This window comes from Salvelinus namaycush, chromosome 24, assembly GCF_016432855.1.
Source record: "Salvelinus namaycush isolate Seneca chromosome 24, SaNama_1.0, whole genome shotgun sequence".
NCBI lineage: Eukaryota > Metazoa > Chordata > Actinopteri > Salmoniformes > Salmonidae > Salvelinus > Salvelinus namaycush.
Window position 1 is genome coordinate 1,376,700 of NC_052330.1, and position 12,473 is coordinate 1,389,172.

Here is a 12,473-nt window from a genome sequence, read left to right on the forward strand (position 1 = left end):
ATCAGCTAATGTAAGAAGAGCTATATAAATAAATTTGATCCCATCTCAAGTAAACCTCCTCTTCTCCCCACTCCTGGACAAGCTCAGGGTAGTGTCGTGTCTTTGGCTATGCCAGATTAATTGCTATGACATGCTATTCTATAAAATAATTTCTCCGTAATTAATATCACCTGATTGAACTAATCATGTAAATGTAATTAACTAGAGAGGGACACCACGAAATAATATTTATAGAGCTGTTATCTTCCGAATAAACTCTTAAAGATTTAGTAATATTTTACATCCATAGCAGTCAATATTAATCGTCATCTTACTTCAGTCTCATATTCTGAAAGTTGTAAATTCTTGGTTATCTGCAAGAATCCTGGCTAACAAGTTGAATCAGCAATACAAAATTGGGTTTAATTATTTATTTACTAAATAATCACACAGAATCACACATACACAATTAAATCATAACTTGATTACAAATTGCCGTCATAAAGGAAAACGTCCCTAGCGGGCGGAACAGATATGACAGCTTGTTACACAAAGGAAAGGGGGCTGGATTTTAGTGAAAGAGCGGGAGACTGGAACAGAGGTGAAGCTGTGCTATCGTAAATACAGTATCTTATGCATTCTAAATTACCGCCCATTTGGAAAAGGAAAATGCAATAAATATTTACTCTGAGCTGCGCTTCAGTAGGTTGGTGGTAGATGGAAGACCGGGTTGCCAAACCGAGTCCTCCGTCCTTTGAAGAATGTCTCTGGTGGTCACTGTCATAGTAACGTCGTTGTGTAGTAGACGGGATACTCTGACTGTCCTTCCTAACCTGCGCTTGTAGCAGCTGTTGCTAACTCAACGGCTAGGAGGTATCACTTCTGTAGTGAATACGAGTTCAAAGTTCATACCATTCACAACCAAAGTTCATGCTGATGTTGGCTTCATTCTGTAGTTATTATCTGAACCATTGACATCGGATCGTCATCCTAATGTACCCGGAACAGGAAGTTATATTTTTGTCAATGGCTTTATATAGTGGAGGGAGAGGGGTGTCTGAAAAGTTTATTACCCATGTCTCTTCACAGGGGCGGGCCACTGGTTGAGCAGAGGCCCAAACTTATGAAAACCCAAATCTCTCATTTGGAAGCTAAAATTACATTTAATCTCTTCACAAATAATTTCATATTCAAGCATTTGAATTAAACAATTCCATGTGAATCCGATACCTCTGACATTTAGACTTTCCACAGTAGAGTTTGTCATTCTATCATTGATGAGAATGTGTCAGAGGGCAACCGAACTGACATAATATACCTTAAGTAATACCGCATATGTTCAGTTGGTCGGATTACCAGAATATAGTTCATTTCCCCCCAACTTCTGATGTTCCCAGAATCTCTATGTTAACCAAGGGGTTTTCTTATGTCACATCAGTAGGGAAGAGGAACGGGGGAGGGGGAAAGAGGTATTTATGACTGTCATAAACCTACCCCCAGGCCAACGTCATGACAGTAGTGACTTGCGCACAGACATTGAGCCAAGAGATAATTGGTTCCCCCTTAATCACGCCATCCCTTCACATATGAAGACAATGTTCCATTCTGACGTCTCCCCTCTCTGGGCCCCAAATGACTGAGCCCTAGCTGAGAAGGGAAACGTGCAACTGCCAACAGTATAGTCCAAAGGGACACATTCTAATGACAACTCACATAAGCATATTATGTAAATTAAACATCCTATTTATCTATGTTACCCAACTAATTCATCCTCCAGTGCGCCAACTCCCCCTTGTGGTCTGGAGCAATGAAGCCGTCCCGCTGTGCAAGCTCTCAACTTTTCAAGGAGGAACTGCTGCATCTCTTCAGTCCCCGCTGTTCCGTAAGGTGTTTCTTTAAATCTGATCCTGATGCGGAATAGATTGCAACGTATTCATGACTCTGTACCTTCCGTAGTCCGGACTTGGCGATTGTGAAGAGACCTCTGGTGGCATGTCTTGTGGGGTATGCATGGGTGTACGAGCTGTGCGCTAGTAGTTTTAAACAGACAGCTTGGTACATTCAGCTTGTCAACACTTCTTACAAAAAACAAGTAGTGAGAAAGTCAAGCTCTCCCCATTTGAGATATACATGCATATCATTAAAGAAAGGTCCATATTTGGATGGAAACCAAGCTAGTGAGAGGTATCAAGTAAAGTTGTAGTATCAGTTGAAAATTCCCAACACTGCTGCACTCCCTGGGGCCTGCAGCCAACCACAGCCCTGCTGGCCTCACAAACCACCATCTGCTATAACATTGAGTCAGTTCTTCCTACTGGACATTGGAAAGCTTTTGTTTTGACACCCATTGTTCATCCTAGATGGGAAATTGGTGAAAATGGTTCAGAGTTCCATGCTTACAAAAGGGTTGATTGATACGTCAGATGACAAGCCTACTACATCCACTAAAGTACATGCGCCTTGGTGTTATACGCAAATCTGATACAATTAAGGTAGCTCCAACGGTTAGGATTGTTGCCACGCAAGTAAAACAAACATAATTGTTATATAGAACACTTTATTTGACATGTTAGAACAAGACATTACACCCAAAGAATGTATCCAGAAGAAACATCGAAATGACGCTCCTCAAAGAGGTCTTTGACATGTCGTTGACCTGTTGAGAGAGAACCTATTAGTTCAGTTATGGTCTGACAGGGTCTGAAAAGCATAACACAAGACCTACCTCTTTTCAAGTTGTCCTGATTCACACATTGTCCACTACAGGGGCCGCCAGAGGGACTACTGGCATCACAGATGACCACATCACAATGGACAAAGACCTAGGAATCAAAGATTTGATGGTGTCAGAAATTTAAAAGGGATGATTGCCACTCACAAAATTAACCTAAAGATTGTTGGGTGAACTTTGTTACCTGGCCACTCGGCTCAACCGCATCCTCGACGAAGGAAAACATATAGACCTCAAAGCGTTTGACGTGAGGGGGGAAGTGGACCCTGGCGTCAGCTACCACCGGGTGGAAGACCACACGGTACGGATCCTCCGGGTTCTCACAACTGCCAGTGTAGAGAGAGGGACTAAGTTAGGAACAAGAAAACACTGTAAACCCCAACCGCCTTGTGTACGAAGTCTTATGGTGGTGTCATGACTGTCCTGTGAGGATCAGATCAATTCACACCGTGTTGTAAATGATAGGAGAAGTGGGTTCCTTCTCCCCCTCCAGTATGAACTAATGTCTTTGTTAACAGGCTTTTCCCACCAAAACTCTTACCCCTCGGTCTTGAAAAACCCCCAACATATTTCATATACAATGTAAAGGCTCAAGACTTCCTACCTGTAGTGTGAGCACTTTTCTAGTTCGTATTTCCTTTTTAAAAATCAACATGACATTATTTTTCTATCTCTGACCAGTCTTATGTTAGAAATATTGTTCCAGTATTCACTTTTGAACATAGAGAAACTCCAAGAAAATGTGCCTAGTAAGTAGCCATGCCACAAGTGACATCAGAGAGCGGGCCAGACTGACAGAACTGTCCCCGGCGGCCAGAGTGCATAAAAGGATTGGTAACTGAAATTAACATTAGACCAGAAAACCGTGAGTCGCTAGCTACACGTTTGAAATGGTTGGAACTTTCCTAAACGCACCTTCCTAAGGACGGCGAGCTGCAGCTCATGTCCAAAGTGGTCCGAAACCTGAATACCAACACGAGGGAGAATAAACACCCCTCAGGCAGACAGTCACTGGTACAGCCGATTAGCTGTTTGGAGCCAAGTACCTAGAAAAGCTAACTTCAGTGGGACCATTCTACTACTATATCCAAACCATCCTACTCTCATCACCCACTGAGGAATCAGCGACAGGGTTGATTAGCCCATCTTCCAGAATGAGTGAAAGGAAAATCCATCCTGAAGTTCCGTTCAAGACTAGTCATTGGAGCCACGGACAACTAACGACATTGTGACCTCAGGGAGCCAATCAGAGAGAAGACCCAACCACCTACCTTTCCACGGCGGCATCCCACATAAATACATTCATGCAAAAATGTAACAACGATAAGTGTCCCTTATGGAACCATGGGTGGGGGAGCCGTCATATTGTGTCAGTCCGCTAGGGACCTGTGTGTTTAGCTAGTAAATAAATTAAACCAATTTGTATAGTACTGAATCATAAGGCTGGGGTTCTTGCAGCTGCGAGGAGGATACGATGTAATGGTTAATAAGTTGACTTTAGCAATGTAATAGATTTCTACCGTCTAGAGTTTAAGTCGGGAGACGGTATCTTTAAAACCGTTTCCTCGGCACCCCAAATCCTAACACGATTCATTTAGAGTCGGGTAACAATTAAACAGTCCTCAGATAATTCAAGGTCACAACAGTAGTTTGTTGGTTTTAATTTCTGATCTTTTGGCCCATCAGACCTGGAAAAATCTGATTTAGTACATTTTTTATTTATTTAAAAAAACAGAAATTGGGCTGCCTATTTGAAAAAAAAAATGCATTTCATTTGTCAAGGGAGGGTCATACTAGCAATGCCATAGCATTTCTCATCAACAATATTACTTTGTCTACTGCAAAGACTTTTATAGCTAGGTAAATGACGGATGTCAAATGTCTACATCGTATGTCCAACATGTATATTCAATTACATTGACATGATCGCATTCTCATGTGGTGAGACGTCCCTCTAAATGATTCTTCAAATTCTAAATGATCCAGAATGGTCAGACTACAGGCGACCTGAATATTGATCAATTGACCGTGGTTTAACCAAAGTTGCCGAATAGACAGTCGGTATCATATTTTCAAAATAAGTACTTCATTTTAATTAAGAATTTCATGCAATGCGCCAGAGCAATTCTTCCGCTGTCGGAAAAATTGGTCACAAAATATATTCTACACCCATGGCATCAGATTCACACGTGGAGGACTTCAGTGAAGGGAGCAGCTCTACTATACAAAGTAACCTACGCATTGACAGTTAAGGCCTACTTGTCATTTGCATCTTTGGGAGGTTTATCATTTACTGTTTAACTGACAGATATTAGCAAAAAGGATTTGTGAAATCTGAAGACGTTACATTAAGAGACAAACGCCCACACCAGTACAAATCCACTTGCTGACAGACAAGAGCTTTCCCAGGATTTTACTCAACGATTTAAGCCAAGTATGATATAGTTGCAGCTGAAGTGACAAATCTGAACTGCCCATTTCGTGCACAGCCATGTGAATGTGGTGTCTTTTCCTATGATCTACAAAACATTTTCAGACCGTTTTTTAAAACTGCTACCACCCCCACCAGGATTACATTTGATTTAATAAACCGCTGCAAAGTTACTCCCGTGACAGATGAGCCTTGTCCACATGGCCGCCGGAGCAAATTAAAATAGGGGGTGCCAAAATTTAAAATTGCGTGATTTGATAGCAATTGGCAAACCCGATCCACCAAATAAATGGTTTTGACCAATAAAGTTGCTTCACTACACTGCTTGGTGTAACATGTATCCAGATACTGAAAAGGCACCCGCAAAATATAGTGTCATTTGCAGCGTGCATAATCACAGGCAAAGTCATTGTAGCCCATCTACCAAAGGTTGCAGTGTCCATTACAATGTAGGAAAAATAAGGCATCTTTCAATAGTTACCCAATTTAAATTCTTGAGAAAATTAGGCCAGCGGTGTCCATCTGTGGCAAAGTGCTCACCCAAATCAATGCTTATGACAAACCCAGCTGTGTGACATTTTAAATATGAACATTAGCTAGCTAAATAAGGTTAGCAAGATGCTGCTACACTTGACCGTGGTATTTGTTCATGTTTGGCAACTCCCAATTAGCGCATTCCTCTAGGACAGGAAATTCCATTGAAAGTGGCATCAACTTCTAGGGATCCTGTCAACTGATCCTATTCAGTTTCAAACATCAACTTCCATGCTGCACAGGCGTGTGAACCATCCATTATGTTAAGCGCATAACTGTTTTATACACAAGAGGTCACTTGTGCCTGAATTCAACAAGTATTCAGTCAGTGTTAAGAGCAGTTGTATGAAACCAATTGGAAAGGCAAGCCAAGCTTGCCAGCCGCTCTCGATTTCCATTCGACTGACCAGCAGTTCGACAAAACACTGAACTGTAGCAAACCAAAAGGATAACATTGAGTAAAAAGGTGTAGGTAACGCCAACATAGTGTCTTAACCTTTCCACACGCGACTTCCAAATATCTTCAACAGTCGCCCCAGTGGGAGTTTATTTTATGCACGGGATGTCAGAATGCACTCTGTTCCAAAATGTGGACAGTTAACCCACGCTGACCTCAAACCAAGGCACACTACCTGCTCATTTTCTATAGGCCGTTTCAACTTCTAAGTTTGCCTCATTAATTCACAAAAGTAGCCCATTTCACTGTTGCAGACAATTTCTTTGAGAATTTGAATGAGCCAGACAAACTTTCCTTCAAGCATACAGACATTTGCACATCTAGTCAGAACAGGCCTTGCACAAACTTTCCCCCTGGCACATTTATTGCCTGGTGGCCACATTGCCTTCCTTACAAATAACTGGACATGCGTGCATTCCTATCAAAGTGCCTTATTTTCTGTGTAACGTCTCTACTGTAGCATACCGTGAGTATAATGTACTTGGCGTTTTATTCATGCATTCTGATTCTTGCCTAGATTGTAATGGACACGTGTGTAAAACACTTTTGAAGGTGGTACCGAATATATGAGCTAACGCCATACAATGCAGTCGGGTTATCACGTAAGCGTCTGTCAGACTCAACTGACGTATGGTGTTTAAGACACCTGGGATCTCGGAGTACCCGAGATGCTACGTGTGAAGCTACACGCCAGAATCTCCCATAAGTGTTCATTTGGGTGGAGATCTGGTGACAGACCGCATACGGCTCACATCGTTTTTAAGCTCAAACCATTGTGACCACTCATTACCTATGGATGGGGGCATAGCCACGGTAGCCAAAGTAAATGGCCTGCCAAGCATGATAGGTTGCTAATTACTCAGGAACCACACCTGTGGAATAACACTTGTTTAGGCCCAAAAACAACAAGTTACCCATTAATGATGAGATTCCACCGGGGTCGGGAGTCACGGTCCTCGTTGGGGGTGGCCCAGCAGTGGTCAAGCACCAGCGCTATCTTGGGGTCAGAGGACCTGGTCAGCTCCACCTCAAAGTGCAGAGGCTGTCTCAGGTACCTCACCACTGGATAGTCCTCCTCCTGGTGGAACGTGTTATACGAGGCGTCTGGAACACAGAACGAGACAACCGGTGGGCACAAAACAGCGAGGTACCATCTCAACTTGTCCATTAAGAAACACACGTTTATCATATCCTGTTGTGCCCCGATGAACACAAGCCATTTATAGCAAACACCACCCCCCCCCCCCCATAAACTATGTAGTAGAGGGGAATTGACTTATTACAGCCTGCAGAAGCAAACAGTCCGTAAATACACAGTACCCATCACCTCAGGGTAATAGTCATTTTACCTTCCTGGTGGTGCCACAGGAGTTGACAGTGAAGTGGAAGTAGGCGAAGCGATCGTCGCTGTAGGTGGGACCACAGGCGGGGTCGCTCAGGGTCAGCTGACCGGGGTTCAGACTGGGAGCAGACTCCACCTTGACCGCCAGCGCAGTCATCGTTCCGTTAGAGAAACACTCTTGGGGGTGGGGGACCAAAAGACAAGTAGCCATCAGACCTGGGTTCTGTATTTGTTACACTTCATTGAGCACAGTAGAACCAATGGAATAGCACCAAAAGTGCAAACCATGCCCATCTGGCACTACTATTAGACTCACAGTATTTGCAAGGAACCCAGGTTTGGTAACCATGTCAAGCGACTATTTATCGGAAGTAATAGTTTGAGAACCAACCAGTCAGCGTTTTGAGGAAGCTGCAAGCCAGGGAAAAGTATTTGATGGTCATGTTGTTGTAAGGATTCAACAGAGCCACATCCAGTCTGCTCCTGACAGAGGACGGGTGAACCGACTGGGAACCAATGGGAGAGTTCATTAGTCCAATATTGTATGCATGTATACAGGGTAAGGAAAGCGAGGCTAGCTGCTGCAATTTAGGTTAACATGTTTTGGGAGAGCATCGTACCTCAAACACTGCGTCCGGCGAAGAGAAGGGCAACGTGATGGTGAAGTCTGCGTCGCCCTCTGTTAAATACTGTTGAGCAAGCTCATGGTTAAGCAGCCGCTTGCCAACCAAGACCACGAAAAAGGGCTCTTGGTTCCTGTAGTCCACAGTGATGTGAAAGTTCACCTGATCACAGTTGCCAGTGACTGAGGGTGGCACTACAAGGACAAACAGGGTTGTGTTCATTAAGCACAAACAGCAAGGTGCTACTTGAACTTGTCCAAGGAGAAAACCTTGTTTTCAGAATAAACACGATCCTGGCAAACCAGGAACAGGACACTGGGTCCAAATACTCTAAAGCTTAACATTTTCTTTGTAGAGAGACCGCATAGGAAAAACCTACAGTATGCCTAGTTGGGCTTTCACTGCAATCATTAACGAGAGGAAGCCATTCAACAGTAGTTTGGCGTAGTCCAGAGACATACCAATGTCCAGCAGTACAGCGTCCACAACGGCAGAGTGAGCGAAAGGAGCGTACTCTGGAAAGACGACCAGGCCGTAGATCAGCTGAAGAGTGAAGGTTGTGACACCTTGTTCCGCCCTTCTCTGTAATGAAGTTAAAAGCATTGGTCAATTGATAGCATTATTGTTGTAACAGAACTCTATTCAATATCAAGTGACAACTAAGTACATATGGGGACTATTAAAACAAACTATATACTTAAAGTAATGTTGCCCTCATTCCTCTAAATCAAGCACTACTGGCAAGTGAATGCACACACCAAAATAATGGGAACACTTGAGTAAATGAGGGATACAAAGTACATTTGCGCCATTATTTATATTTTGTTGGTGGCCCACTTATTAGGGCATGTACAAATCACTGCGTGTGGCTTTGCATTTAACAGAAACACACCTCCTTAAAGACCACCGGGTCTGAGAAGGGCACCTCCATCCTGAAGCTCTTCAAGGTGTTGTCCAGGGATCTCTGCTCCTGAACATTGAAGCCTCTGGCGTTGCACTCTGCAACAGTTAGCACCATGGTGGGAAAGGTGATGTTCAGCAGCTCCACATCAAGGTTGAAGGTCCCCAACTCAAGCACAAACACTGCCTGCTCAGGAACTGTGTCTAAGGGCGTGTCTGTTCATTGGCAAACAAAAAAACATTTTGAAATTCGGTACAATGGAAGTCGAAAATGGACATTTGTTATTGCCTCCCCGTTTCAGTACATTTTCTTCTGTTTTGTGCCTAATGAACAACCCAGGCATCCCAAATTACCATAGGCACTATTTAACTAAACCAGACTCACAGTTGCGAACTTGTGGAGGCCTGGCCATCGGAGGTGTTGTGATAGGGAAGAGGACTTTGTAGCTGGTGTCCTCGTGTGCGACCTCCTCGATCCACAGCAACTCAAGCATGGGCTCAATGGTGTAAGTGACAAAGTACTGGTCATCCTGAATATGGCTCTGTAAAGGGAGACGAGTGATGCATTCAGGCTGTAATACACAAGTGGAGTGCAAAAACAGCTAAATGTTCCTTACAAGCCAGAATGTTACTCTACCGGTTATCTGTGTGGTTTGTCCTTCAGCCGCTCGTAATTTAAGACAACATATCGGTTTACCCGACCTTAGAGAGCTGGTAGGCATATGGTTGTCAACTTGCATTTCCGGCGGTGTGTATTTTCAAAGCAACCGACACGCAAAGTAAACACTTGCACAATGTAAACAGTAGCCGAGTGTAACCGAACGTTGTTTGCATTCAGTTGAGTGGCAAAGCTACCGGCTCCCTAAAAAGTCAGGTAAACAATACTTTAGTGTGGATATTTGGTCTCAAATTTCAAGCGGCTGAAGGACAAACTGCAAAGACACGCGGTAGAGTATGTTTAAGTGTCATTTTATGCAACATTCACCCGATTTTGCAATCCAATGTGTCAGGCTGTATACACACACCCAACAATCCATTGTATATTAGCCTGATTAAGCAGACAATTGCTCACTAAGAAACATTTAACACAAGACAACATTTCTAGGAGTTATCCCATGAGAGATGGCAAAGTGTTACTGCAAAGCACTGTCAACTGCTGCAGTACAAAGGGCTCTACAAATAAGATTTGATTTAGAAATTAAACAGGAACATTTTACTCATCCAACGCTGACCTTGAAATAATCGCCAACCGCCCCCACCGGAATTTCAACAATAATATGAGCCTCTGTGACTAAAACCGAGTAGTTTCTGGCAGCCATTTCCTCAGTGTCCAGCCTCTTAGCGTCAATTCCCATGTACACCTCCAACATGGTGAAGGCATCAGAGGAGAAAAGTGGGTCTATGTGCTTGGGCATGTACCAGGTGATCACTTCTGGAGTAAAGGCCACTGCCCCTGCAGTGAAACAAGAAACCAAGTACACATCATAACAGAACATTTTGCAACTGAAATCAAATCAAAGTCTTGTCTGGAGCCAATTAAGAACTGGGTTCATAGGATCTTAATTTGCCAAGTTAGTCCATTATTTCACACTCAACCTGGTGTTGGACAAACAGCCGTGGCATCTACTCGAGTAACCAGCCACTTCTGCTCAAAGAAGGTTGAGGTTGAGAGCACCCGCATCGGAACCCCAGCTACCTGTTCAGGGGGCAACCACACCAGGGCCGTGTTCAGTAGGGCACACCGTATTAACAATATGATTCAGAGTTCAGGTAGGGCCACCGTTTCCAAATTTTTGCTCTACTGAACATGACCCAGTTCATGGAGGAAGTGGAGAAAGTCAGCTTACATTCTGGAGGTATGTCTCCTCTGCATTATGAGGGCTTCTTAACACCAGCCGTGTGGGAGTGTTGGCTATTGCATAGCCCTTTCTTTGGACCTCATCCACACTCATGACCTTCTTGCTAGGACTAAAGACGACTGCTGTCATTTTGTATCCTGAAGCAACAGCCTGTCTCAGGAAATGGAAACAGGAATTAAACAAATTGTCAACAAATGCACATTTTGTTTAGCGCCATCTTGTAGTGAAATTACAGAAATTGAAATATGGCTACCTCAGCTCCTCTCCGGAAGTTGCCGCTCCTTGCTTTCGGGCCTCCAGTGGGCTGTTCAGGGACGGTTTGGATGTCTGGAAGAGTCCTTCTGACAGACACCTAGAGAAGAATGCCCATTATTCCCTATGCATTTTCTCCCTCCCATACAATATGAAATCAAGGGCCAGTTCTCAATCTGTCCACTCGCCTCCTTAAATTAAGGAGTATTGAATTGAGAGAGAGTCAAGAACCTCTACGTTGTGTTGCAGAAGAAATGAAACACTGGACAGTTGTAGCTCTAGACAGATCATTTATACAGGCAGTACGACAAGCTCGACTGTAAACATGTCCTTTGGGGCATGCTCTGCTCACTTGCCTCCATGTAGTTGCGGTCGCACAGAATCTCTCGGGAGGTCCAGGGGGTGTAGCTACAGGTTTTGCCCACTCTATACACAGGGTCTTCAGTCATGTGGTTTCCTGGCAGCCTGAACTGCATGACCAAGCTGAACATCTTATCATCCTAAAATGAAGGGGGAAGGGAAAAAAATTATTAAAGCCTTTCATTATATAGCAGAAAACAAATAATTCAGTTGACCTTCATGAACTATAGACTGTGGCAAAATTGCCTATATGAATGCAGCTGCCACTGTATTGAAGCCACACTACAGGAGAAGAGCTCAGTAGTACACATCACTGCAGTCTGTATCAGAAAGTTGGCTGGCCCTCTGAAAGCCCTCCATAAATTTCTGCTGTACCTTACATCATCGTTAACTTAGAGGTAAGAGATAGCAGACCCAGGGGTGGTAAAACTGCTTAAATGTTTCTGGCACCGTACTTCTAATAACCTCCATGCTCTAAAATTGTATGAATTAGCAACTCAGGCTTATTGAGGACCTTTTTAACTGAAGAATGCATTTGTTTTCAATGATTACATTTTTCATCTAGTGATGCACATATTGACTGGTATCTTTGTGTATACAGGGCTCATCTGTAAAAGAGCCTGGTCTCAGCATGACTCCATGTCAAAGGTTAAATAAAATGACATTGCTACATTATGGGTTGCAAATGCAGTGACACTGAAAGGCAAACTGTCCATTTGAAGATCAAGGAAACACTACAGTGCTTAGGGTTACCATGTTTTGGGAAAAGCAGTTTCGAAGAGAAGCAAAAAACATGGCATTCCCCATGGGGTCAAATTTAAAGCTGAATCCACACTGAGTAGCAAGGCCAGGCGTCAGGTTTATGATTTGTGTGTCATCTGGAAGGGATGGAGATGGTGTGAACACAATAGTTGACAAACAATATCAATCCATGAATTAGGAAAGGAGAATCAGAAGAGACAAACTCACTGAAGACAGCATCAACCTCTTTAAAAAGAGGAGCGA

General features: G+C 43.5%; 1 protein-coding gene across 1 annotated transcript in view; it reads right to left on the reverse strand.

The window, feature by feature from the left end:
• Nucleotides 1-11,599, reverse strand: part of LOC120019235 — a 39,021-nt gene extending 27,422 nt beyond the window's left edge. Inside the window, exons 1-14 of the mRNA XM_038962556.1 lie at nt 11,465-11,599; nt 11,110-11,208; nt 10,845-11,006; nt 10,594-10,693; nt 10,230-10,450; nt 9,383-9,599; nt 8,990-9,213; nt 8,559-8,679; nt 8,095-8,291; nt 7,866-7,980; nt 7,482-7,651; nt 7,047-7,345; nt 2,895-3,036; nt 2,675-2,801 (exon numbers count right to left, since the gene is read on the reverse strand). Of these exons, the coding sequence (XP_038818484.1) occupies nt 2,675-2,801; nt 2,895-3,036; nt 7,047-7,345; nt 7,482-7,651; nt 7,866-7,980; nt 8,095-8,291; nt 8,559-8,679; nt 8,990-9,213; nt 9,383-9,599; nt 10,230-10,450; nt 10,594-10,693; nt 10,845-11,006; nt 11,110-11,208; nt 11,465-11,599 (2,329 nt within the window). The remainder of the gene's footprint in view (nt 1-2,674; nt 2,802-2,894; nt 3,037-7,046; nt 7,346-7,481; nt 7,652-7,865; nt 7,981-8,094; nt 8,292-8,558; nt 8,680-8,989; nt 9,214-9,382; nt 9,600-10,229; nt 10,451-10,593; nt 10,694-10,844; nt 11,007-11,109; nt 11,209-11,464) is intronic.
• Nucleotides 11,600-12,473: the final 874 nt, after the last annotated feature.